Genomic DNA, 26,426 nt, shown 5'->3' on the forward strand with positions numbered 1-26,426 from the left:
TCCTTCCTTGGAGGTTTTTAAGACCCAGCTTGACAAAACCCTGGCTGGGATGATTTAGTTGGGAATTGGTCCTGCTTTGAGCAGGGGGTTGGACTAGATGACCTCTTCCAACCCTGATATTCTATGATTCTATGTTGTGAAGGTCAAGACTAGAACAGGGTTCAAAAAAGAACTAGATAAGTTCACGGAGGAGAGGTCCATCAATGGCTATTAGCCAGGATGGGCAGTGATGGTGTCCCTAGCCTCTGTTTGCCAGAAGCTGGGAATGGGTGACAGGGGATGGATCACTTGATGATTTTACCTGTTCTGTTCATTCCCTCTGGGGCACCTGGCATTGGCCACTGTCGGAAGACAGGATACTGGGCTAGATGGACCTTTGGTCTGACCCACTATGGCCGTTCTTATGTAACACATGTCTGCTGATTCTTTTTCTGAATAGGACATTGAACATAGGAAGCTCTTAAGTGACTTGTATAGGATTTTTATTTCTTCTTATGATTATTATTTTATTATTATTGGGACATAAAACTGGACTGGACAACCACTAGACAATGGATGTCAGGGAACAGTCCTGTATTGTCATGAAGATAGACTTATAATGACCTAACATTTTCCATCTCCGATAACTTTCCCTGTCTGACTTTTATAGCCTTTGTATATACCCTTGCAAACCCATCAGAATCTTCTATATGGGGAAGTAAGCAGGCGCCCCTTGATTGTTTTGAAGACCCAGATAAATCCCAATGTCACCCTTCATGAGGTTTGAAATCTTCTACACATACTTCCTTTCCCCCACCCTGTGATGCGGCACCCCGTATTCTTCATAAACATATTGTTATATGATGAATATGGCATAACTCTGATATATTTTATGCAAGATGGGTCATGTGAGATATTGGAAAGGTTATGATATACTGAAAGTGATTATCCAATTTGTATGCATGTATCATTTCTGTATCTGAAGTTAGGGATATTGACTATGTAACAATTACAACTGTGTGTGTACTTGGGGGAACTCCCACCAGACATTAAGCAATCAGCCTGGATGGGCCATTAAGAAGGACAATAGAACTTTGAAGATACTAACCTCCCACCTTCCTGAGAAACTTCATGGGATGCTGCTTTGACACTACAAGGTCACGTGATCATGTCACCTGGTACACGGTCCCATCATGAGCTGGTATTTTTCCACTGGAAGGGGGTAGGATAGGAAACAAAAGATACCCCCCCATAGGTAAATCCTATTTAAGGCTGGGAAGTGAGGTAATCAGGGCTCTTCTCCACTGCCTCCCCACCCAAGAAGGAAGACTGCTGCAAACACCTGAAGAAACAAAGAAACTGAGCTGGGGAGGCGGGGGCTGAGTCCAGGTGAGAAAGGACAGCCTGTAAAAGGAATACCTGAAAATTTAAGCTGCAAGCAGTGCAGTTTACCTTCAAGAAACTCTGCAACCTGCTTGAAACAACATTTAGGGTGAGAAATTTATTATTTGTAGCCAGTATTCCTTAGTGTATTAAGCTTAGTTTGTGTGTTTTGTTTTATTTGCTCAGTAATCTGCTTTGGTCTGTTTGCTAACCCTTATAATCACTTAAAATTTACTTTTTGTAGTTAATAAACTTGTTTCATATTTATTCCAAAAGCCAGTTTGTACAATTCATAACTGGGGAGGCAAAAAGCTGTGCATATCTTCCTCCACATTGAGGAAGAGGGTGATTTCAATTAGCTCACGCTATATAGATCTCCACACAATGCAAGACAGTATAATTTTGGGTTTACACTACAGAGGGTGTTTGCACAGGAGTGCTTGGCAATCCCCTAGCTGAGCTCTCCCACAGAGAGCTGACTGTAGATCAGTGGTGGGCAACCTGCAGCCCGACAGGGTAATCCACTGGCGGGCCGCAAGACAGTTTGTTTACATTGACCGTCCGCAGGCATGGGCGCCCGCAGCTTCCAGTGGCTGCAGTTCGCTGTTCCCGACTTCCCGCAGCTGCCATTGGCCGGGAATGGCAAACGCAGCCACTGGGAGCTGTGGTCGGCCACGCCTGCAGGCTGCCCACCACCAGTGTAGACTGTGTGTGATTCTACAGCTGGGTGTGTCCCTACTTGTGTGTGTGCTGGAAGGGGCCTTGAGAGCCTGATACAGCAGCACAGAGTGTGGGGGACCCAGGCTGGTGGGACCAGGGCAGGCGCAACCCATTACAATTTGGGGGACGGTGACCGCGGCGGTATTTCGGCGGCGGGACCTTCCGCGGCCTCTGTGGGGGGCGGGATTTCAGGGCGGCACTCCTGGGTGGGACAGGCAGGCTCAGTGGGATCCCAGCACATCAGGTGGCACCCTGGAAAGGGGAGGTCCAACCTGTCACACACCCCACTTTCTATTTTGTTGCTAACACCTTACAGCAGCAGCTACAGGGATTAAATGCTTCTCCTCTCCAAAGCGTCCCATGCACGTTCTTTGGCAGACGTGGGTGGCTACCTGCGGAACCGCGGGTGACAACCAGGGTGGGTAGGGAACAGTGTCAGGGGCTCCCTTGTCAAAATGTGGTGTCCACTGACCCGGGCCTGACACCCGGCGCGGGGAGAGCCCCAGCCAAATGTGCTTGCAGGTCAAGCGCCGGAAGGGGTCTCCGCTGGAGGAAAGAGACACACACACGTCCCTTCGCCTGCTCCCTAAGGCAAAACCCTGCCCCAAAACATGGGTTTACACGAGCGGAGGCAGAAAGCGAGTTTCCGTGGCCCCAGCACAAAACCGACTTCATTCCCGGGCAGGGCTGAGCTCCTGCCCTAGGGAGGGGAGGGGTACGTGACCAGATGTCCCGATTTTATAGGGACAATCCCGATTTTTGGATCTTTTTCTTATATAGGCTCCTATTACCCCCCCACCCTGTCCCGATTTTTCACACTTGCTGGCTGGTCACCCTAGGGAGGGGGCGGTTTGCCATTGTCCTCAATGGGGCCGGAATCCCCCCCAAGTTACAACCCTTGAAGTGACCAGTCCGTAGAGCCGGCGTGTCCCACCGCCTCCCCGGGCCAGCGGGCTGCCGCACCTCTCCTCGCTCGGGGGGCTGCGCCACTTCGGCGCCGCCCGCGCGCGCCCTCCCTTGGCCAGCCCGCCCGGGCCCGGCGCCCTGCGCCAGGTCTTGCCCCGCCCCGCCCCGCTCGGCAGGGGGCTGCGGTGTCCCGGGGCAGGGGGCCGCGCCGGGCTGCAGCCGCACAAAGCCGCGCTCGCTCTGCGCTCACGTGCCCGCCGCCCATTAAGCGCGGCCAGAGGCCGGGCTGAGACCTGCGCACCCCGGGCTAGCACCGCACCGCGCCGGAGGCTGCCCAGCCCGGGTCCCGCGGCTGAGGATGGAGCAACCGCCTCAGCAGCGCCCTGGCGCCCAGATGGTCACCACCACCAGCAGCTCCTTCATCGCCAGCTTCTCCCCGGCCGGCGCCAGCACCCTCGCCTACGACAGGGAGTTCCTGCGAACCGCGCCCGGCGTCCTCATGCTGGCCGAGATCGTGAGTAGCCCGCGCGCTGCCGCGTCCCCTTGGCTTGCGGGGCGGGAGAGCCGCTGGGGCTGACTGCCGCTCCCAGGCGCTCTCAGCCGGGCAGGATTCCCGGGGACTTTTGGACTCTCCCTCGCACGCTTTGTGGCTTCTCTCCAGCAGCCTGGGGATGGGGGCTTTGCACAAGGACCTGCCTTTGCGGTGACTTTGCTTTTAATGTTAAAGCCCCTCGCGAGCCCGCTGCTGCTGGGGAGAAACCCAGTTGCCAGAGTAACCAGTTACAGGTGAGCTGATGATTCTGTTAAGTAGCGGGTTACTCCGGGCTGCGTTGTGAGCTCAGGTGTGGAGTGACTCCGGAGTAGCTGAGCTCCAACCCACCCCATGCATTTTAGCTCAGCCTTCCAGCTGAGTCAGAATCTCATCCCACAAAGAAGTCTCTGCTGGTGAGGAGGGTGGGGAAGGCTATCCCTGCAGAAACCTCCCTCCAGCATGCAGACTGTAGGAGGATAGCCCCTTTTACTTCAGAAGGACTTGTCCCAGTGCTCTGGTCAAGTGAAAAATTCTCTAAGTTATATCTTCCTGGGTGGAGCTCATTGCAGGACTGGGGGCTGGGGCCTATGCCTTTACACCAACTGTTCAAAGATGAATCTAACAAATTTGTCAAACAATGTTGTTCCGTTTCTTCATTCAAATATGCAAGCTTTCAGGTTCAGGACAATTGGAGGTTGAAGCATTTTGCAGACCAATGCAAAAAACAAAATAGTTTTTAATACTGAAAAGTCAGATACACCCTTTTTGCTCTGTGTAATGCTAAATGTTTTAAAATGTCATGCATTGAAGACTTGTAAATGCTGAGCCATAGTTGTAATTAACTATTTTAATTCAAATTATATTAGAATCTCTTGGGTGTATCTTATGGAAATGTAACATCAGTATGATGTCAGCATCAGAGGTTGTAAATCAATTTCAATCCAGCTTTAATTAAAGTTGAATAATCACCAAAGAAGAACTTTAATGTTTTAGTCTCTGAACCTGCAAACAAATCCATATGTGCAGACAACTATGCCCCCTTCTTCCCACCCAGCACCATGTGGGTCTATCCACACAGATCAGCTAGTGCGTCTAAATGAATAATCTAGAAACAATAACTTTTCTATTCTCTCAGGGTTTGTTAAATTACACATTTTTACAGACAGACCATGGGACTGTTGAGAGCTTGGCCCCCAAAATCTACTCTTTAGGAACATCACAGAGAAGCTCATTTTATGTGGCTTTTAGCCTCCACCTAACTCCTCCCCCCCCCCCCCCAGTTCATCGACTGCAAAAGCTGCAATGCTTCCTGCACTACAATCAAAACTCCTGCAGGCCAGTGGTTTGGGTGCTTCTAGAGTACAATGCTTGTAATATTCTGTTTGAAATCTCATCAGTAACAGAGTATGTGACTTAGGTAACAAAATAAAAGTAGTTTTAAATGATAAATGTTAAGTTCTTGTCTTGGAAAGACCCGTAAAACTTGAAGACATAAACATCTACACAGAGCAGGGAATGTGTTCTTTTGTTTGTTTTAGTGTTTGTAATGTCAACAACTCTTGCAGGGGAAAAACAGTCTTGGCTGATCAAGACCAGATTTTCAAATATTTTGTTTTATGTGTTTATACACTGCATTAGTAATATTAATAAATTAACTCTCACAACACCCTTATAAGAAACTAAGTAACACATCAGCCCTATTTTACAGATGGATAAGGGACTGAGTCATCATTTCATTGCACTTTGTATAGTCAGTTGCACCTGCGCAGAGTTGTTCTAGTAGGGGGTTTCATGCTTTGTTGCTTCTGTAGATGAAGCTTATTGCACCCACTAGGGATTCCTTATATTCCTTCATTTGCCTCCCTGCTCCTGGCTCCTGCATGCCATCCTTCCATCCCCCTCAATTTCAGAGACTCTCTGGAACTCTCTTCACCCCCACTTCATGTCAGGGGCTCTGTGTGGGCCCCCACCCCCATTTTCCGAGTCAAGGGGTCTCCTGTTCTGCCCCCATGGCAGGAGTTCTGTATGCACCCAAAGTGCCTCTTCTCCCCTCCCCCCGAGGCTCTGTGTGCACTCCCATTCCACCCCCTTCACCCTTTTACTAGGGACCTCCATTTCACACCTTGCCGGGGGCCCTGTGTGTCCTCTATTCTGCTCAATGCCAGTCTCCGACTCTCACCTCGATGCCAGGTCCTGTGTATGCCTCTACTCCCCCCCATTCTGCTTTTCCCTCCCATACCCCCATTTTCCCCTGTTCTCCCCTATTACAATCCATGCCAAGGGTTCTGCGTATGCTCCTATTCTCCCCCTGCCCCAATACCAGGATTCCCATTTACCCCCGCCTCCCATGGCTCTGTGCCCCCCATCAATCCCCCACCATTATTTCTCTGTTTTCTGGGAGACAAGCCATTCAGGGTGTCAAGAACTTGCCTCAAACATTCCCTGAACTTTTGGAATTGATTGGATGCGGTGTTCAAAAGTTATCACGTTACATCTAAACTGCCAGATGTCCAAACAGAAATGCCATCAAGTACAGTATAAGTCTTGCAAGCTCAGCCAAAAATGGTAACAGATTTAGTCTTTTGTCGTTACTTTTCACAGATGTAAATTACTATACCAGGTGCCAATCAAAATGAGATTGTTGCTTGCTTAAGGCCAAGTAATAAATTAATGGTAGAGAAAGAATTAGAATGTGGGAGTTCCTAGTTGTTGGTCCTGAGTGCTGAATGATTAGACACACTGCCTTTCTGTAAATTAATTTGACTTTTTTTTTAAGTCAGCCTATGTATTCAATTAATGATTAGGGATCTTAAACATTTTTTAAGCATTTCAATCCACCATGTAAGTTTCTGCTTGACTGTTTTGCTTTGACGATGGTTTGTGGAAAGGTTACTTATTTGACCACATTCACTTTCAAGAGCTGAGAATATAACTATTCTAAACTTCCAAAAGTCTGACCCAGCAGTGGAGTAATTACCTTATCCATTATCATCAAAGCAAACCAGCCAAATGGAACTCCAGGCTTATGTGCAGTATGGATCCTTAGTGGACCTCTGGCAGAAACAGCCAGAGAAGAATCATGTTACAAGATACTACCTAGTATGAGGAAGTAGTAGAAAGTAACTTCTGTTACTAACCAAAATACTTGCATGGAGCTGTAATTATTAGATATTGTCAGAACAATCCAGAGTGCTTAGGCACCTGAAATGTAAACAAATTCAAGTTTTAAAATATTGGGAACATTCCAGTATCAACATTAGGGCAATTAAAAAAATCAAGCTATAGTCACTGTAATTGTATTCAAAAGAAATGCCACATTCCTTCCCATTGCCTTTCCACTTCTTATTGCAACAAGGTTCACAAGCCCACTCATGCTTTCTCTGATATGAGAAATCTGAATAGGTTAATTGGAACCTCAGTAAAGTGTGATACAGAACTCATGGAAGGTACTGTATGAAGTACCTCTAGCATAGGTACAATGGCATGAATTCCATTTGAGACTGAGATTATAGTTAAACTTAGTCACTTGAACAATCCACACATACAGGCTCTTGTGCACACTTGTGGATGGGAGTGTGCTTCTTAGTCTTTGCTAGCCTTACAGAATGGTTTCCATAGTCTTTCTGTCTAAATAGAGTCTAGAGATACCTGTTTTTGTCCTTACATTAAATTTATCAATTTATGACCTTTGGAAAATAATTTCAAAATGATTTTAGTGCCACTCTTACCAGCTTTGACTTTCTTAATATGAAAATTTAAAACAATGTTTGGTACGTGCTTAAGTGCTGTTCTGCATCGGGGTCTAAGATTGTGGTCATGTGTGCTGCAATAAGAAATTATGTATCCGCCTGAAAAATAGTACCTAAAGACCACTACAGATGAGTTCTGAGTCGTAGCTAGTACTGCTGGTTCTTAATTCCACCAATTATGTCAGAGCTACTGAAATAGAGGTTCTTTGAGGTTTGTTTGTTTTTGCTTTTCCCCCCTAACTTTATACAAGACAAACAGTTGAAATAAGGATTATGACATTAAAACCAAAATAGAGCTCAGTGTGAAAAATGAGTACTGTCCCCGATTTTGGTCAAACCCTGCTCTTCTTTCCCCTCCTCCCAAGAAGAAATGCCTCCCAAGGCATTGTACCTGGGCATGACTATTTTTATACAGGATCCATATGTCAAAAATGGCACCAAATCACTGGTTAGCTTCTACTTGTCCTGCTCGTCCTACATACCAAACTCACTGAAAGTCCACTTTAAAACTAATCCAGATCCCCTAATCAGGAATTCTAAAAGTTCTGTTTTATTACTATGTTGCTGCATAAATTATTAGTCAACCACATACCTGTAGCAGTGAGAATACAATTAATGACTTCTAGTTCTAAAATTACAGATCTCTTACCTGGGGTGAGGTAAAGGAAGAATTCCACAGGTTCAACTAGCAAAGAGAATGGATACCCACTTGAACATGTATCAAAATTGTACCAGTTAGGAATATGTCTTCACTGCAGTGATAGGCCACGCTGTTAGTTAGGTGTTGCCCCTAACCCCCACCTCCCATTCACACACACAAACACACACACACAACCCTCTCCTCTGAGTAAAGTGGTGCTTTAAACCATGGCTTGCTTGCACTGCTGGGGGTATAAGCGAAAGTTCAGATAACCTGGACACAGGCTAAATCCCTCCAGTAATGATAGTTCTCCAGTGCCTTCCCACAATTCTCGTCTTTGTGGACAGAAGAACACATGGGTTCTCCCACAATTCACTGGGAAAGAATCATAGAGCCGCTTGGCTTATGGAGATCAAAGAACTATGGGATAGCCCCCAGAAGTCTAGCAACACACACAGATGACAACAGACAGTGAAGACAAGAGTAACTTCAGTGTGGCTTTTTCATGCAGCTACTCAAACCCAAGATAAGCTATACTTCATACTCACTCTGCAGTGAAGCCATACCCTGGCCTAGTAGAAGGCAGTGGCAGATATTCCTTTAGTATAACCCCACCAAGGTATCATGTTGCATCTTCAAAGAAGTAAGAATAACAACTTCCAGAGTTGTCCAGAACAGAAATATCCTCTCAAAAGACAAGATGATGGCTTAGGGTACATCTACACTACAGCGGGGAGTCGATTTAAGATACGCAAATTCAGCTACGTGAATAGCGTAGCTGAATTCGACGTATTACAGCCGACTTACCCCGTTGTGAGGACGGCGGCAAAATCGACTTCTGCCGCTTTTTGTCGGCGGCGCTTACTACCACCTCCGCTGGTGGAGTTAGAGCGCCGATTCGGGGATCGATTGTCGCGTCCCAACGGGACGCGATAAATCGATCCCCGAGAGGTCGATTTCTACCCGCCGATTCAGGCGGGTAGTATAGACCAGGCCTTAGAAAGACATGTTTGTCTTCTCAGGAATTTTATGGATCAGTGAAACAATGACTAGAAGTGCCGCCTCAGAGTACTAAATCAGCTTTTCAAGCCAACTCTTATGGAACACTTCGCAGGAGTGGAGAATTTTCTGGTTGCTAAGCATATAGTTATAAAAATATTTACTTTGAATAATGACAGTGATTCCTCCAGGTTGTTGCTGCTGAGAAACATGTTGCTGGACACAGTATTCTTTTTTAAAATTTGTGTTAGTGCATTTAGTCTTTATGCTGGATATTTATTTTAAACAAATACAGCTTAAAGTATTTAGGAGATTGTTGTGGCTGCTGCAAGTGGATAAATGGGTTGGCATTCTTTTTACCAGATTTGAATAGTGTGACCAGGCTGATCACTCACTTTTTCACATATATATCACACCCAAACACTCTGCAGGGTTATGTAGTACTTATGAATCTACATCCTTATTCTGGGTTTTTCATTAACTTGATCATTCTTGCAGTTCTGCAGCTATACAGGATCTTGTTTCTAGATTGCATTTCTGAGCAATACATCATGATTATGGCTCAATTAAGACACTAGGTATTTATTTATTTATTTTTATCCCTGTCCAAATTTAAGATGTCTGACTCTGGGGTATAATTCAGAAAGATTCCCAATGAATAATCTCTCATTCTGATGGTATAGTGAGTCTCAGATTAAGTAGGTATCATGTGTACTTGGTTCTCTTGATAAAACTGGAGGCTCACCACAGTACTAGAACAAAAAGATACAGAGTTGTGGGAAAGCGTTTTTATAACACTCATCCCTGAAACATCTCTTCAGTTTAATAGAATTCATCCTGAAAGGCACACTGTCTTACCAAATTCTAGCACTGTTCCGGTGAATTAGCTAGTACTAGGAGGGATGAAATAAATAAAATAGTAAGAGCTGTGGACAGGAATGACTCAGTGAGAGCCTTTACTTGGGCAAGTGTAAAACAAAAGTTTTACTCCATTTTAAAAACATTTTTATTGAGCGCAGCATCTCCTCATTGGCCCTATGCTTTGCACATCACATAGATGAATTATCAGGGCTTGTTTAAGGCAATGACCCTATTTCTCCCCCCCCCCCCCCAACTTGGAGTGCCCCTTCAGAGAGGCAGAGACAGCAACATTAGCCCCCCTCCTTTCTCCCAGGAGTAGCAGGAAATCTACCCTCCAGCTTCTGGAATGGCAGGACTCTCAATACTTCCCCCAGTAACTGGGCGCATCTGCTTGGGTGAAGTCTATGAAACTCAAGCACATTCTTAAAGTTAAGCAAGTGCTTTGCTGAATAGGGATGGACTTAAGCATATGGTTAAAATTAATCACTTATTACTGAGTGTAACAAATTACCTCTGCAGCAGTCAATAACTTCAGAGATTCTTTTTATACATACTGAATGTGAAAATGCATGGCATGAATTCTAGGCCCAGTCCTGCACTCCTTAATCAGGCAAAACTCCCACTGAAGTCAGGTTTCAGACCTCACTGCATTTTAGACTGTTAGTCCATTACCCCACTAACCACCACTGCTTCAGCAGGTATATACATATAATTTCCATCTTCCTTTGGGATCACATCATTGTTTAAAGCTCTGTTTCCTGAAAGGTCTGTAGTTTCCTGGACTAGATCAGTGTATTTCCTTGGAACAAGAGGACTATGTGGGTGAAATACAAGAAAACTAAGTTTGAAAGGTGATGTGTGGAATGTGCCCCGAGCATGAACAGAAACAATAGTGGGATTGACAGGGATGTGTTAGATAACAGAACTTGAAATGAATGGAGACACTTTACAAAAGTTCAGGAATGTGAGAAATTCCCAATACCTCAAAATTTAAGGTAGAATTTGTCTCCAATGCTGTTACTTTGTCATGAGAAGAATGCATTTAAAAACATTCATAAACATAAATTCAGCCATTGGATGGGTAGTGAGTCTAATCCAAATTCCTGTGCCTCTTCAGTGTCAGTTTTGAAATAATTCTTGTTGGCATTTATTCTAGAGATGAACAGTAAAATCTCTGCAGTAATCTTTGAATGCTTTAATTCTAATTAAAGTACAGAGCTGGATTAGGGGTCTTTTGTAGCTCACTCAGAAGCCCAAAAGAAGGCTCTATGGTACAGAGGGAGCGGATGGACTCTTGTTCATTTCTGGAGTGCGGATACCAGTGTGGTGCTCTGTTAGGGAAGAAGTAATTTATAGCCCTGCTAGGCTCCCAGCAGTTCCTGTGGAGTAGATCCAGTCCCCTGCAGCCCTAGTTCAAGGATGGTGCAGTGGCTGAGTGTACAGTATACGTGAGGAGGGTGACATCGGAGGCTGTTGAGGGGTGCTCTGTTGCTGGGTGGTGTGAAGGCTTGTCCAGGGGAGTTGGGCTTTTTTAAAATCCACCACTGAAACTAGACTGCTAGTGAAGAGACTGGATAGCAGTATTGGTAGAATTACAACACAAGGGATGCAGATTCCTTACCCTGCTGTTATGTTAAATAGAGGGCTAAGACAATAGTACAAACTCCTGGACTTCCTTTCTTATTGGTGCATCCTCTTCCATGCCTCTCCTTCTCATCACCGCCTTTCCCCTTGATCACTGTAAACTTTTCCTTTTTTCAATCCACAAATTAAAAAAATAAAGTTGGTTAATAAAAATTCCTTGTGCATCTGTAGGGCCCTCCATTTGAGGGTCTGAGTGTTTTACACACATGAATGAATTAGCCTTACAGCACCTTGTGAAGTAGGGAAGCATCATTACCCTACTTCACATTGGGGGAAACTGAGGCTCAGAGAGGTTAAATGGCTTGCTTCAGATCACACGCAACTCTGGCAAAGCTGGGAATGGAACCCATGTCCTATGACTCCTAGCCTAGTGTATTAACCCCGAGACAACTCTTCCACCCCAACAGCAGCTGCCTTCCACTGCTGGTGAACATCCCTTCCTGCCCTGCAATTATGGGAGTTCTCCCTTCACTCCTGAAGTCATAATTCACACACATCACTCACATGCAAAGTGGATAGCAAAAGGTAGAGTTAAAAGCAGCACTTGCAAAAGCTCTCACTACTGGTATAAGGGATTCTTCTTAAAGATTAAAGTTTCAAAACAAACACACAAATTCCTCACATGAATTCTGAGACCTTCAGAACTGAAAAGGTACCAAGCATTATCCTTGTCTGTCCATTGGCATATTTTCCTCTGCTGGTGCGCATGCATTCTCATTCAGCCTGTTGTTCTCTGCTGGGAGTAACACTGCCATAAATTCAGGTATCAGGTTTGTGTGTGTGTGTGTGTGTTATACTTTTGGATAAAGCTAAAAGAAAAATAGGGTACAAAGCGTTACAATGTGATTCTCCCACACTCATTCCTACTCTAATTTCAATAAAGCAGTAGAAATTGTGCCTCTGAAGGAGCACCAAGCGCTCTTTCCTAGGGTCAAACAACAAATAAATTTTATAACCTATCACACATTCTAAGGAGCAGCACTGCTCTGTAAGGGTAGGAGCCAATTCCTGTTGGAGTCACTGGCCCTGATTCTTCTATCACGTAACGGAGTGACACAGATGTAAGTGATGCAATTTCAGGGGAGCAGCTCCTGGTTTACACAGAGTGATAGGAGAATGAGGTCACTGCTTTCAGCAGGAGTTGGATCAGGTCCTAAGAGGGATTGGTATTAGACTTAAACTATGAAAGTGAAAGGGACTAAGAGAACCAGTTAACTTGGTATTATTAAAACTAACAAAATGTCATCATGGGGACTAGATTAACAATCTGTTTACACATCCCAGACAAATACACTCTCTCTATTGAAAAATCCTATAGAACTATTGGGAGTGAAATGTGTTTGTGTTTTAGCTGATGACTTGACATGCTCAACTTAAAAGGACCCTTATCAAGGACCTCTGCGTCATACTAAATGCCTGAACACAAGACTTACCTTTTTAGTCAACATCCCTTTCCATGACTGCTTTGTCCAGGCCAGGATTTAAGGAGACTTCTGGTGAGGCTCTGCAGCACAGACTGTGTTTATGTGTTTGTTTAGTCAGAGAGTTAGACTGCCAGAGAATACAGAGGTGTGCAGTGTATGTGTGCATGTGTTATACAGAAATTTCAGTAACGAATCCCCTTTATATTTATTTTCTTCTCTACTGTGAGTGACATTCCCAAGACTGCAGTGCTGCAAACAGTAAACTGCAAGCTCTGAGCTGTGTGTGTCACGCTGCAGAATAGCTGTGACTTAAGTCTGGGAAAGAATAGAGGAGATCTGACTGGACAAAATGTTGCATCCAGGAATCAAGGAGTTGGTAAAACTCCATGATACTGTTTGATCGGTCTTTGGACTTCTGAGTTACTTTCTCAGACTGAGGACCATGGTAGCACAAACTCTAGCAAGGGTCAGGTGAGGTGAGGGTGAATCCACGCTTGAATGCCCATGACCACGGCTGTAGAAATAGAATGTAAAAACAAATGCACTATTGTCCTCTGAATGCTCGGAATCCAACTGTTAAAAGATGACAGTATTTTTTTGTTTCAAATATTTTACTGAATACAATATATCTAGATCTGTTGTTAGTCTAATGTTTTAAAGATCATGTAAACATAATGCATCTTACTACAAGTAACTTAATTGCTTGCATCAAGATCATATACATATATTATACATGCAACTATGTTTAAAGACATTATTAAAGCTGGAAAGTCAAGGATTCAAAAGTTAGAAGGTGCCAGAATTAATGTTTCTTGTACAACCTTTGCTCAGCCCCCTTATACATATATATTATCATGCAATTTTTACAATTGCATCATAATATAAAATTTTGCAATTTTCACGAGGTCCCCTCCAGTCCTACACTTCTGATTCTATGTCTTATGCATTTGGCAGATAAGAGAGGCTCATTTTGTAAAATCTGCCACTAGCTGGGAGTGGTCAGCCAGGAACTGTGTTTTTGTTACAATGGCACCTTATTTATCTCCAAACTCCTAAAATAATCAAGCTGCAGGGGATTTATACTATTAAAGAACTCCAGTAGAAAAAGGCAAAAAAGTTCTTAGCCATCTTAATCACCAGCAGGTTCTTTGATGGAATTCCAAACATTTTGTGTATCTGGGTGTAGAATGCATTCATTAGGTGCAAGTGTAGAAGAGTGGTTATCTACCATTGCTGAAGCAAGAGACTGGTGATTTTAAAAATGTTGGGTTTTGAATTACAAATGTTGTCAATCCTTTTGTGTCAGTGAATAAACTGATCACCAATTGACCTTGTCAGGACTGAGATCCCCACTTTGAACTTTAGGGTACAAATGTAGGGGCCTGCGTGAAAACTTCTAAGCTTAACTACCAGCTTAGCTCTGGTTCGGCTGCCACCATTTCAATGGATTCCCTCCCTGGGAAGCCTTGAAAAACCTTCACCAATTCCCTGGTGAATACAGATCCAAACCCCTTGGATCTTAAAACAAGGAGAAATTAACCATTCCCCCTCCTTCCTCCCACCAACTCCTGGTGAATCAAGATCCAAACCCCTTGGATCTTAAAACAAGGAAAAATCAATCAGGTTCTTAAAAAGAAGGTTTTTAATTAAAGAAAAAGGTAAAGATCATCTCTGTAAAATCAGTATGGAAATTAACCTTACAGGGTAATCAAACTTAAAGAGCTCAGAGGACTCCCCTCTAGTCTCAGGTTCAAAGTACAGCAAACAAAAATAAACACTGTAGTAAAAGGTACATTTACAAGTTAAGAAAACAAAAGAAAACTAACACGCCTTGCCTGGCTATTTACTTACAAGTTTGAAATAGGAGAGACTTGCTTAGAAAGATGTGGAGAACCTGGATTGATGCCTGGTCCTTCTCAGTCCCCGAGAACGAACACCGTCCCAAAACAAAGAACACAAACAAAAGCCTTCCCCCCCCAAGATTTGAAAGTATCTTGTCCCCTTATTGGTCCTTTAGGTCAGATGCCAGCCAGGTTACCTGAGCTTCTTAACCCTTTACAGGGAAAAGGATTTTGGAGTCTCTGGCCAGGAGGGATTTATAGTACTGTACACAGGACAGCTATTACCCTTCCCTTTATAGTTATGACAGACCTTCAAAAAAAAAATCTCCTCTTCCCTATGGGATTGTATTGAAGTATATTACAGTACAAGTAAGCGCATAATAGGTGTTCTACATCGTCCTCTAATGCAAGGGGAATTGGCCATTGTCAGGGACAGGATACCAGGCTAGACAGAGTATTTTTTTTTTATTATTATTATTATTTTGTTCTGGTATATGCTGTGGCTGTTTCTATATTCCTGTAAAGTTTCCAAGTGGGAAATACTCCTTCTAAAAATAAATGTTGTAGTAACACAAACCACACCAATTCCAGTAAAACTGACCTTTGTTTAGGGTTGATTCTTGCATTGACACAGTTTGACTCGAGAGGGTGATGGGTGGGAGGAGATTAAAGTTATCCCTTGATTAAATGATCCAGTTTAATTTATACATGAGGAGATAATAGAGAATGGAAAGTCCCTTTAAGTCCTGCTGACCAATGCTTGGGGAGTTAATGTACAATGTGAATGTATACATCTGAAACAGTAAATTTGTAAAACAGATACATCTTTGTATTAGATTTTATTTTATGGCAAAAAGTTAACCTTTTCAAAGACTGTGCAAAACTAGTATTAGGTATGCTACATGAACACACAAGAATCTATAGTTCATGAGACGGGAATAATAAAACAACTTTTTAAGTCAAGTTGGTAATTCATCTATGTTAATACAAGACAGAGGGTATCCGATACATTTTTAAAAATGAACCACTCCTGAAAATCTCTCTCTCCTTATTTGGTATGTTACAGCTGGGCAGCAATCTGTCTTAAGCATATGCTTAACTTTATGATTCTGAGAAATCCCAGTGAATTCATTTAGACTACTCAGGTGAACAAGGGTAAATACATGCATAAGTGTTTCCAGGATTCAGGGCCTTACTCTTAATAAGATATTATGCTCATGTCGTGTTATTCTTCAGAAGGTAAAGTAGTCTTACCAAGAGGAAATTTCATTTCATATTTAAAAGATTTTTCCACTTTTTTTAAAATTTTTGTTTCAAAGGCAAGAATCATTGAGTCTCTACACACTAGAGTAATCTATCCAGACTTTATTTAGAATGTTCTATATAATGTTTTAATAAGCTCTTTACCAAATTCTGGAAAGAAATCTCTAATCATAAAACATGACCAGACACATTGTACAAAAGACAGGTCTTCTGTACAATGTGTCTGGTCAAGCAGACACATTGGTCTGCCTTTTCATGCGGTAAGAGACTTTTTTGGCAAATATTTGCCTTGGATAAGCAGGGCAAGATAATCTGTTAAAGGTGAAGGGCGTTCTTAGAAAGTCTCCCTTCAGGCTGAGTTAAAATTCAGTAGACCACACAAGCAATAAATGAAACAGAATTCTTTAAGCTTGGTTACATTTATTTTTCACGTTCTTATCAATCTAGATAATGGAATGTCAGCCTCAGAGTTGATCTGTCTAGATAAATAACTTTCATTTTAAAGGTTAAAAACCTGCATTTTCTATTGGTTTTAGGGGGGTGTTGTCAACTTTAATTTAGATCTCCAAAATAAATGTTTTACAAATTATGTAAATGGAAAATAAGTATGAGAGAGAATTCTCCTTTAACATGCTGCTTTTCTTTTTTATCATAACATTATACAAATGGTGCATGCAAACAAGATTACCAAATAACTGAAGGTACAGAGAGCGTCCAAATCAGTTATTGAAAACAAATCCAATCTAAGATAAGTTGTATGTCTAGTGCATTCATTACAAAGATGTGATTATAACAGATCAGCTCTTGATTCCCAGGAAATCCATAACAAATCTCCCATTGACTTCAGTGGGGCCAGGATTTTCCCATAGTCTCCACGTACAAAATAAAACAAATGCATTTTGAGAGATAAGGACATCAAGGAGTAGTTGGAGAGGAATTTGGGTTTAGTGATCAATATTGTATTATTTGGTTTTTATGAATCAACAGTTTCTTCCCAATAGATATTTCTGGTTGTTTCTGATGTGTTTGCCCCTAAGTACTTGGTAGAAGATATCAGAATGATGAGGAAAGACTGTTTTCAATGGTTGGAATGAACATTGCATGTTTTTTGGTGTGACTTGGCTGCACACAAATAATGTCCTAGTTCAAAATCCTAGGCTGAGTTTTCAAGATTTGGGGTTAGAAAAATACAGCTTGTAAACAGCATACTTGATATGGGAATGATTGATAGGCTGAGGGTCGAATCCTACAAATGCCATTTTTATATTCAGAGCTAAACTTACTACTGGGGGAATTCTGTGCCAAAAATTTTTGCACACGATATTTTAAAAGTCTGCATATTTTATTTGTCAAAGTAACACAATATAATCACACCAGTTTCAATTATTTTGGTAATTTATTTCAAAATACCTGTCAGCAAGTATGTCTATAATAATACAGACAAAAAAAATTAAGGAAATTTTTTTTGGACAAATAGATTCCTTACTATGCAAATCAATACAGAACTTTGAGTAATTCATTTAAACTACAATACAGAAACTTATTTCCTGCACTCCTCAGAAGCAGTGCAAACACTTGGAGGAGTCAGGGTAACAGAGGAGCTGAGGGGGAGGGAAGAAGCCTGGGAGTGAACCTGGAGAGTTGCTGGGTGTGGGTGGGAAAAGTATGGAACAGGGTTTTCGTGTGTGTGTGTGTGTGTGTGTGTTGGGGGGGGGATTGTTGGGGAGCTGGGGAGCCTCCCCTGTGCAGACCCTGACTGACCCCTAGTCTGTCCCATTCAGTCAGGCATGTGTGGCCCCACAGCCCTCCTCCCATTCAACCATCGGTACAGTGCTGTCAGCCCACTAGCTCATGAGCCCGCCCCCCCCCCCACTAGCCCTTCTGAACCTCAGTTTGTGACCTACTCTGTCTGTGTCTCCTGTCCTCCCCCCATATCCTGTGCCTCCTAACCTGGTTCTGTGGGCAGGGTGCTCTGATGAACACATCTGGCTGCTGGCTATTACTGCCAGTCAGCCGCTCACATGGTGCTGCTGTCCTGGTGCCACAGCAGCCTCTGGTGGACAAAAGGGGGAACTGCAGCACTTCTCACGCAGAATGTATTTTCTGTACAGGAAAAAAAAATTCTGCGCCGGACATGAATTATGCATGTGCTCAGTGGTGCAGAAGTCCCTGAGGAGTATAAACTGCACTTTAGGAAATGTTACTAAAGTGAATTAACTTCAGATAACATTTTATTATTTGGTGGTATTAATAGATTACATGAAGCAAACACAAGCTACCTGTAATAACATTCCTTAATTGAAAATGTACAAGACTACTGGTTAGACATCTATTGGACTTGAACATCTCTTATCCATTGAATGGAAACACCAGGACTCAAGAGTGAGTCCTGAATAAGACTTAAGTAATTGAAATAAGCAAATGGGGAAAAAACAAACTTGTAACACCAATTGTATCTGTAACTGTGTAACTTTTATTTCAAGAAAGAAAAAAAAAAATAAGAAGCCATCTTTGGATCAAATCCTGAGATATGCTGAGAACCTACAAGTTCTGTTGGCTACAGCTCCCACTGAAGTCACGTGCAACACTTAAGGATGTTGCTTTTTATTGGACTTGAACATCCTGGAATTTTGATACGGGATTTGCTGTGTTGAACTGTGGGTTTGTGAGAAACATTCAGCATTGTTACCGCATGATTTAAGGCTGCTTTTTTGGCAACCCCAAATGTTCAAAAATCATGAGTCAGGCCTCAAGAAATAATCCTATTTACTTCAAGAGAATGAGATTTTTAAAAAAAAAAATACACATTGAGTTCTTATTTGCCTTGTAGTTTTTGAGCCTTTAGGGTTCACACTTTCAAGCTTTTCTCTGCAGCCATGAAGGCTAGAAATGTGTTGGGGTTTTTTTTGTTTTGTTTTGTGGGGTTTTTTTTTTGTTTTGTTTTTTATTGAAAGCTGAGTTTCATTAAATCACGTGACTCCAGGAGCTAGGGCCTAAAGAAAATAATCAAATACTCATAATTTTATTGTGAATCTTTCAGAGTTGGCATCACTGCCATTGACTGCACTTTTCAGCTCCTCCTGTCTGGCCTGAGAAAAGGATTGAGCATAGAATCCTAGGACTGGAAGGAACCTGCAGAGGGGGTTGGATGGGTTGGGGGTTTTGAGGGGGGCAGTCAGGGCAGTCAGTATCCCCATTTAACACTTTGGACTAGGCGTTGTACTTGACTTCTTGGAGCTCTGTATGTACTGTTTATTGAAATTGTGCTTGGAGATGGATGAAATCCACTGCGTATACCTCCTCACGAGAGCTGGGGACATCACAAGTTGATTAATAACAACTGGATTTCAAGTAAACAGAGCATGCCACTGACAAGGTCAACACTGTGTATGATGGAGGAACTGGAGAAAGAGGATCAGATTTCAGGAGGGACCTAGTTTGGGGTGTCACCAAGAGGCTCAAGGTGGGCCAAGCTACCACCAGACAAATGTAACAATGGCTTCTATACATGCTCAGTAAAGATATCTTTCCTACAAATGCCTGATGCCTGCCACATGACTTATTTCTAATAAAACATGGTGACAGTGATTTGTCTGTAAGAAGCTGTGGAGCACAGCAGGTAGCAGCGTGAATCATAGCACACATCACCCCCAGGTGCCCTTGATTATTGCAGACAAGAACCTAGCCCAGGTGTGGACCTGAAATAAGCAGGTGTTTGAGCTATACACAGATCTAGCCAACCACGATGAGGAGTAAAGGAAGAAATTAATCTTGCGTTATCTCGTGTGGGAGCATGGTAGAGAACTATAAGCCAGACTGAAGCTCACCACTGCCTCAGCAGTACCAACAGTACCTCAGCAGTTCAAAGCTGTAGAGACCATTGTTCTCCCAAGTGCAATGAAATTGTGGGGTTGCATAAGTTCTTCACAAAGGACAAATATGAGGGGGAAGGAATATATCCCTATGTGACAGCATTATGGATATCGGTGACTACGTGCAATGCTGGAGATTTGGCAGACTCCCTCTCTTGGGCTGAATGGGTTGTGGCACAAGGGACCACTGCCTGCCTGAGCTGTTGCTCCAAGAGGGAATCTCATCTCAAATAGATCTCTGGACATGGCCTGTGCAGCAGAGGCCTCAGCACAGGATAGAAAACCGTCGGAGTTCAAGCACCCACAGTGGTGCATGCTATGAGATGGAAGAAAGGAAGAGCAGACCAGGGCAGTCAGGGGTCTGTACCCATAGTGAGTTGCATTTACTGTGGTAGATAGCCTAAGTGGGCGAAACAAAAGTGCCCTGTGCTCAGACAGCATCAGTGTGGGGAAATGGAACAATTTTTTAGCTGCATGTGCAAGAACAGAGTCGGGCACTGGAGGGATTGCAGTAGGGGTCATACAGAAAATAGAAAACTGCAGAATGGAAATGATGACCTGTCAGAGGAAGCAAGTGACACAGTACAACTGCTTAGCCAAAGAATTACCAGCTCTGGAAGAGGGCACTCCAGAGTGGATCCAACCTTTGGAAAGACACAGGAAAAGATGAACTAATGGAGTTGTAAGTAGTGCACTGGCTCCCAGATCACATGAGGTGAACACTTAGTAGGGACAAGTTTTATGACAAAACTGCGAGCGTCTACAAACCAACAGATAGAGTGGGGAAGCGCAGGAAATCACTGCATGTGAATCATTGAAATGCTAGAAGTACCAGAGAGCATAGACGCTGAGACTAATTCTGTGGACAATCCTTTAGAGGTGGAGGAGAATCGAGAGAACCAGGTTGTCCGATATGGAAAAGGGTGAAAGAGGCAGAAGTAGTGTGGTCCAGGCCTGGTCACCTTTGAAAAAACTAAATTATCTTGGGAAGTATAGGCCTAATTGAGTCTAAGTACAGTAACCTGTGGCCTACAAGTGTTTTGTGGAAATAGAAGTTCATTAGCTATTGTGTGTTGGTTTATAAAATGGGGGGGGGGGGGAATGTAGTATGAGTAAATTAGAAAAGGAGGCTCACGTTGCTTAAGATCACACAGGAGTTTGGTGGGACACCAGGGACTAAGGAGTACAAGCTGGGGCAAGCTGATACTAAACAAACACGGGCCACTCAGCTGGTTACACAGGCCTCTATACATGCTTAATAAAGATCTTCTTCCTACAAATACCTGCTTGTTGGGTCACTTACTGCTAATGAAACAACTACCAACCTGTGCTAGAAATATAGTCACATTAGCTAGTACTGCTTAGTGTTTTTGGGGTTACATACGTTAGGATCACCCTGCACAAGAATAACAAACTAATTTCCAAGGTATGCCATTACTCCTAGTAGGTCATCTCCAGGAACAATGTTTTTGAGAACGACACTGTGACATACGACTGTAATCAGTGGTGTAGGCAGGTTCTAACATCAGGGGGAGCGAACACATTAAAAAAAGGCGCCACCCGACATCAAATTACCAATTACATACTTTTAAACTGGTTATACATATTTATTTTGTACTTAAAATAAAAACACAAGAATGATCCGTCCACAGAAGGGTTTGCACAGCAGACATTTTGCGGGAGAACTTTAGATTATACTTAGATATACTTTAGATACTAGAAAGTAAATGACAGATTACAGTAGTTTATAATTGTCACAGGTTTTAAAAAAAAAATACTGGCCATTTTTTTCCAGTTACTAATTTCATTTTAAAAATCAATCAACGAAATGCACTTTATTTATAATAGACCGTAATACTAAAGTCACCAAAAAGGCATGACAAATACAAGTTTTATGAGAATTGGTGAGCAAAGATCTCATAGTTTTTTGGGGGGTTGGACAAAGCAGTAATTTCCCTTAAAGTACCTTTATTCATGGGTGGTTGTTTTGTTTTTAAAAAAAAAAAAAAAAAAACTCTATGACACAGGTTGGCAGTCTAACATTTTTGAAACACTGAGTACTGAAAGTTAGGATTTTTAACCAATTTAAGCTGCACACGCGCACACACACACACACACACACACAGTGCTTAATCTGTGCAAGGGTTTGCCAAGGCTGAGTCCCAGCACCTGTAGGCTTGGCAATTCATAGCCCTGGTACCTTTGGGCTTGCTGCGTCAGTTTTGAAAGTTTAAAAAAAAAAAAAAAAAAAAAAAAAAAAAAATTGCTTGAGCCCTGGCATCTTTCATTACGAATTAAGCACTGATCTAGCGACATTTATTTATTCTTTTTAGAGCCTCACCTCGTAGAGGCCTGTGAGTATGTGAGAATCTCCGCTTTCATTAACAACAACAAATACAAGATACTAGTCCTCATGGGAGAGGGGCAAAGCTGGAAAACAGGAACCCTAAAAGCTCAAAAACCAGAAGGCAAATAAAAAGAACCCCAATTGTATTTGGCTTAAAATCATGAGATTTTAAAATATATGTCGGGATATTTGGGGGCTTGCCTCATGGTTTTTTGAGTACGTGGCATTAGCACTAGTAAGGGAATCACCTGCTTTTCAAGGCCATCCAGGATATATCCCTATGAAAAATCAAGGACAAAGGTTATTGTTGGGAGACCTGGCACTATAAGACGTTGTGTGGTAAGTCACAGGCACTGCTCGGAAACCAGGAAAGGTGAAATCCTGCCCCTTCCCCTATTGAAGTCAAGGGCAAACCCCGCATTGATCAGCACAGAGACAGGCTCCCCCCAAGCGCTGGAGCTGGTCAAACCCTTGATGGGCAGCAGCATCCTAACGCACCACCTCGGTGCAGGACTTTGGGCCCCAAAGAGCGCCCCTTAATACAGGCCAGGTGGCCTGGGGACGGAGTCAGCCCAGCTCCCCTCTCCGCTGACCCTACCTGCGACCCCACCAGCCCCGCGCAGATCAGAACCGAGTACCGTGGGAGCTGTTTCCAGCAGGAACAGGCCGGGGGGAACGTGCTCGGGCGGCAGCAGGAAGGAGGCTGTGGCACGGGGTGGGGAGTGCGGCATGTGCAGGGACCCGAGCTGCCCCGGTCCCGGCTGAGTGACCGAAGCCCCTCCAAGCAGAGGCTGCAGGGTGAGTGGGGGAGCAGGTGGCGCAGAGGCTGCAGGGCGAGGAGGAGCATGGCAGGCAGGCAGGGGGTGACCGTGCAGACGCTGCAGGGTGAGACCCTCATCAACCTGCAGCGGTAGCGAGCTGCCTCCATGAGCCTGCTGCTCCTCAGCCCCCCTCCTCCCCCGCCACGCTGGGGGGCTGCGCTGCCACCCCTTCCCCTCCCTGCAGAGCCCACCCCGCCGGGGCTCGGCTTAGCGAGCCGGGCAGCTGCAGGCGGGCAGGAGCCGCCGCTCCTCGCCAGGGAGCCAGGCAACCAGCCGATGCTGCCTGCAGCCCCAGAGCGAGTGAGCGAGCCGGGCTGGGGATGCAGGAGGGTGGTGCGGAGCGGAGAGCCAGACGACGGCCGCATGCGAAACCCGGCTCCGGACTAGTGCTGGCTGTGCAGAAAGGCGCCGCTTTTGGAAAATGTCCTCAGGGGGAGCGGCTGCGCCCCCTGCTCCCCCTAGCTATGTTACTGACTAATGTGTCATTCCCATAAATGCCTCTTTTTCTAAAGACATTAATTAATTCAGAGTGCAACAGTTCAAGTATCTGTAGATATATAGGAGGGAAAAAGAGTATGGGTAAATGGCTGCATTTCAATTTATTTTTTCTAATCCTGGTTTTCCAGTGCAATTTGTCTAATCCGTGTTTGCTTGGGGAAAAAACAAAAACTCAAACGTTGTGCTAGCAGGTGTTGATTCTGCTAGGAAAAGGTAAAATGGACACTAACTCATTGAGGTGGGTGTCTCATGTCCTCACCCAGATGTAGAGAGAGAGGACCTGTAGCAGCAAAAGCCAAAAAGGAAGGTCTGAGCTGAACTTTGTGTTTGTAATTTCTGGGTTAATAAAACCAAACCCCGAAAGTGGGTGAATGTTAGGAGAGCAGGTTAGGAATGTTAACTCTTTGCATCTTCACTTAGCTGTGTTTCAATGCCCGAGAAGGCATATCTAGACCACCGTTGAAAACTGACTTTTAGGGTACGTCTACGCAGCAATTAAACACTCATAGTTGGCCCGGGTCAGCTGACTCAGGCTGCCTGGCTGTAAAATTGCTGTGTAGATGTTCAGGCTTGGGCTGGTGCCTGAGCACCGGGACCCCAGGAGGTGGGAAGGTCCCAGAGCCCTGACTCCAGCCTGAGCCCAAACATCTACACTGCAAGTTTCTAGCCATGCATCCTGAGCCCCACAATCCTGAGTCAATTGCCCAGGCCAGTCATAGCCATGCCACAGGTCTCTTATTCCAGGGTAGATATTTATTTGATTTGCATTCTCTTGACTGAAGCTTCTTCTTTGCGATAGAAGGTTATTTTTATAAGCTAAGTGTTTAGTTCTTCATCGACACAAGGCTCACGGAAGCTGTTGCAGAGCATCTCACACGCACATTACTGATTTATGACTTTGCTCGTGGGATCTTCAGTGTCAAGTATCCCATTGAGCTTTTCTTTGTTCTTCTATGCTAGATTGACGACTCTTGTATTTATCACAGAACAGGCTGGTTGGGCGGGTTCTTTGAGCTTCCCATTTTGCTTTTTTTTCTTTGCAACTATTTTGGTATAAAAATCAAATTATGGGGCACTGAATCAAGAAGGTCCTTAAAAGCATTACTGAGCTGCTATGCCTGGAGTTTATTTATATGCCTGTCAAGTCTGTCTAACTAGTTTTAACTCCTCTGCATTAATATTTTGCACTTACATAGAACCTTTTATCCCAGAAGATCCCAAAATCCTTTGTAAACATAAATTATGGAACTGTGGTAGTAGTTCTTAATAGCTTTCCACTAAAAGCTCAATTCCAGTCTTATCCTACCTGTCTTTTCTCAAAGTACACCCTTTTCTCTCAAAAATCCACATTTATGGTCTTTCCGAAGCTCATATTTTAATCAAAATTTAAGGTGAATGAGGGGAGAAAAGGTTTGAGATATGAGACTTTGAAAAATGAGATGTAATTCACTTTTTGAAAATTATTCAATAGTTCCTAGAAGCTCCAAGTGCTAGACACTCTATAAACACATAGGGAGAGACTGTCTCTGCCCCATCTAAATAAGGCTTCTAACACTGGTTAATCCATATATAAAAAACTTTTGTCTCGATTATTTTAAATTTATTTTAGTCCTATGATCTTATCCAGACTACTTCAGATAAAATTGGATACTTATTTTAGGAGTTACTTACTAGTACTATAGTTGGGGTTTTGTTTTGTTATGCTGTCAAATAAAATAAAAATACTATTAACCCAATTTTACAGATGGGGAAACTGCAGCAAGGACAGATTAGGTGATTTGCTTAAGGTCATGCAGGAAGTTTGTGGCAGAGTTTGGTATCGAACCCATGTTTTGTGAGGCTAATCCTGTGCTTCATTCCCTTTTGAGAATGAAGGCCAATTTAGAGCTGGTCAAAAACCAAAACTTGATTGGTTTTTCAATCTCTAAAAAGTTTTTACAGAAACTTTCATTGAATTACTGTGACTTTTTTCAAAGATTGAATTTTAATTTTTTTTTAAATTTCATCAGAATTTTGAAAAATTGGGGGAGAGAGATTCATTAGTCTATCTAAAGAAATAAGAGAGCGAGAGATTCATTAGCCTCTCCCCAAATATAAATATAATTACCAGCTCCAGTCCATTTGTGTCTTGTTAGCTGTTCTAATCAGGTCTGCCCTTGGTACAAATCTACTATCTAATTAGTCTTAATCTATCAGAAAGACATGGTGGCAAAAAGGCCTGATTAGAAGATAAAGCTAGACAAATTCAGACAAGAAATGCATCTCAGATTTTTTAAAATTAGGGTAGTTAACCACTGGAACAATTTATCTGAGGATGTGTAGGTTCTCTACCACTTGCACTCTTTTATTCAAGACTGGGATATCTTTCTAAAAGACCTGCTATATCTTAAACAAAAGGTATGGGTTTGATTCAGAAAATACTGGGTGAGGTTCTTTGGACAGTGTAATGTTGGAGGCGGAACTAATTATTATAATGGCCCTTCCTGTCCTTAAAATTTATTCATCCAAATTACTCCAGGAAAACAAGTACAAATATAGAATGTGTACAGCAAAGCCACCCATCCCCATCCTTCCTACATTGTCATTTAATAATCCTCAATGTTTTCATGAAGGAAAACAATCTTTACAGGTGATGGCAAATAATTTTTCAGTTATGTATTTTTATGGCATGTGAATTGCAATATAAGCGATGATAGTAAAGATTTATAATCCTGAGCCTGAAGCATAGTGAGCATGGTGTCACCTTTGAGTGGCAAGTATTTAATGCTTGTCCTAATCTCGTCTTCATGGAGTATTATGAGAATAGATCCATAAATGCTCAGATATTTCAGTTATAGGGGCATATATAAGTACCTAGATAGGCAGGAATAGGCCCATATCCAGACTCGCTTTCACATTTGTTCTCTCGCTTTATATGTAAAGCTAGCTTATTTTTTACAGGGGAACT

General features: G+C 43.2%; 1 protein-coding gene across 1 annotated transcript in view; it reads left to right on the plus strand.

Annotated features, from left to right (window-relative positions):
• The first annotated feature begins 2,914 nt into the window (after positions 1-2,914).
• The window catches only part of CMTM8 (CKLF like MARVEL transmembrane domain containing 8), a 57,554-nt gene continuing 34,042 nt past the window's right edge, over positions 2,915-26,426 (plus strand). Inside the window, exon 1 of the mRNA XM_034760845.1 lies at positions 2,915-3,502. Coding sequence (XP_034616736.1) covers positions 3,347-3,502 — 156 coding nt within the window. The 5' untranslated portion in view covers positions 2,915-3,346. The remainder of the gene's footprint in view (positions 3,503-26,426) is intronic.

Source organism: Trachemys scripta, chromosome 2 (assembly GCF_013100865.1).
Source record: "Trachemys scripta elegans isolate TJP31775 chromosome 2, CAS_Tse_1.0, whole genome shotgun sequence".
Taxonomy (NCBI): Eukaryota; Metazoa; Chordata; order Testudines; family Emydidae; genus Trachemys; species Trachemys scripta.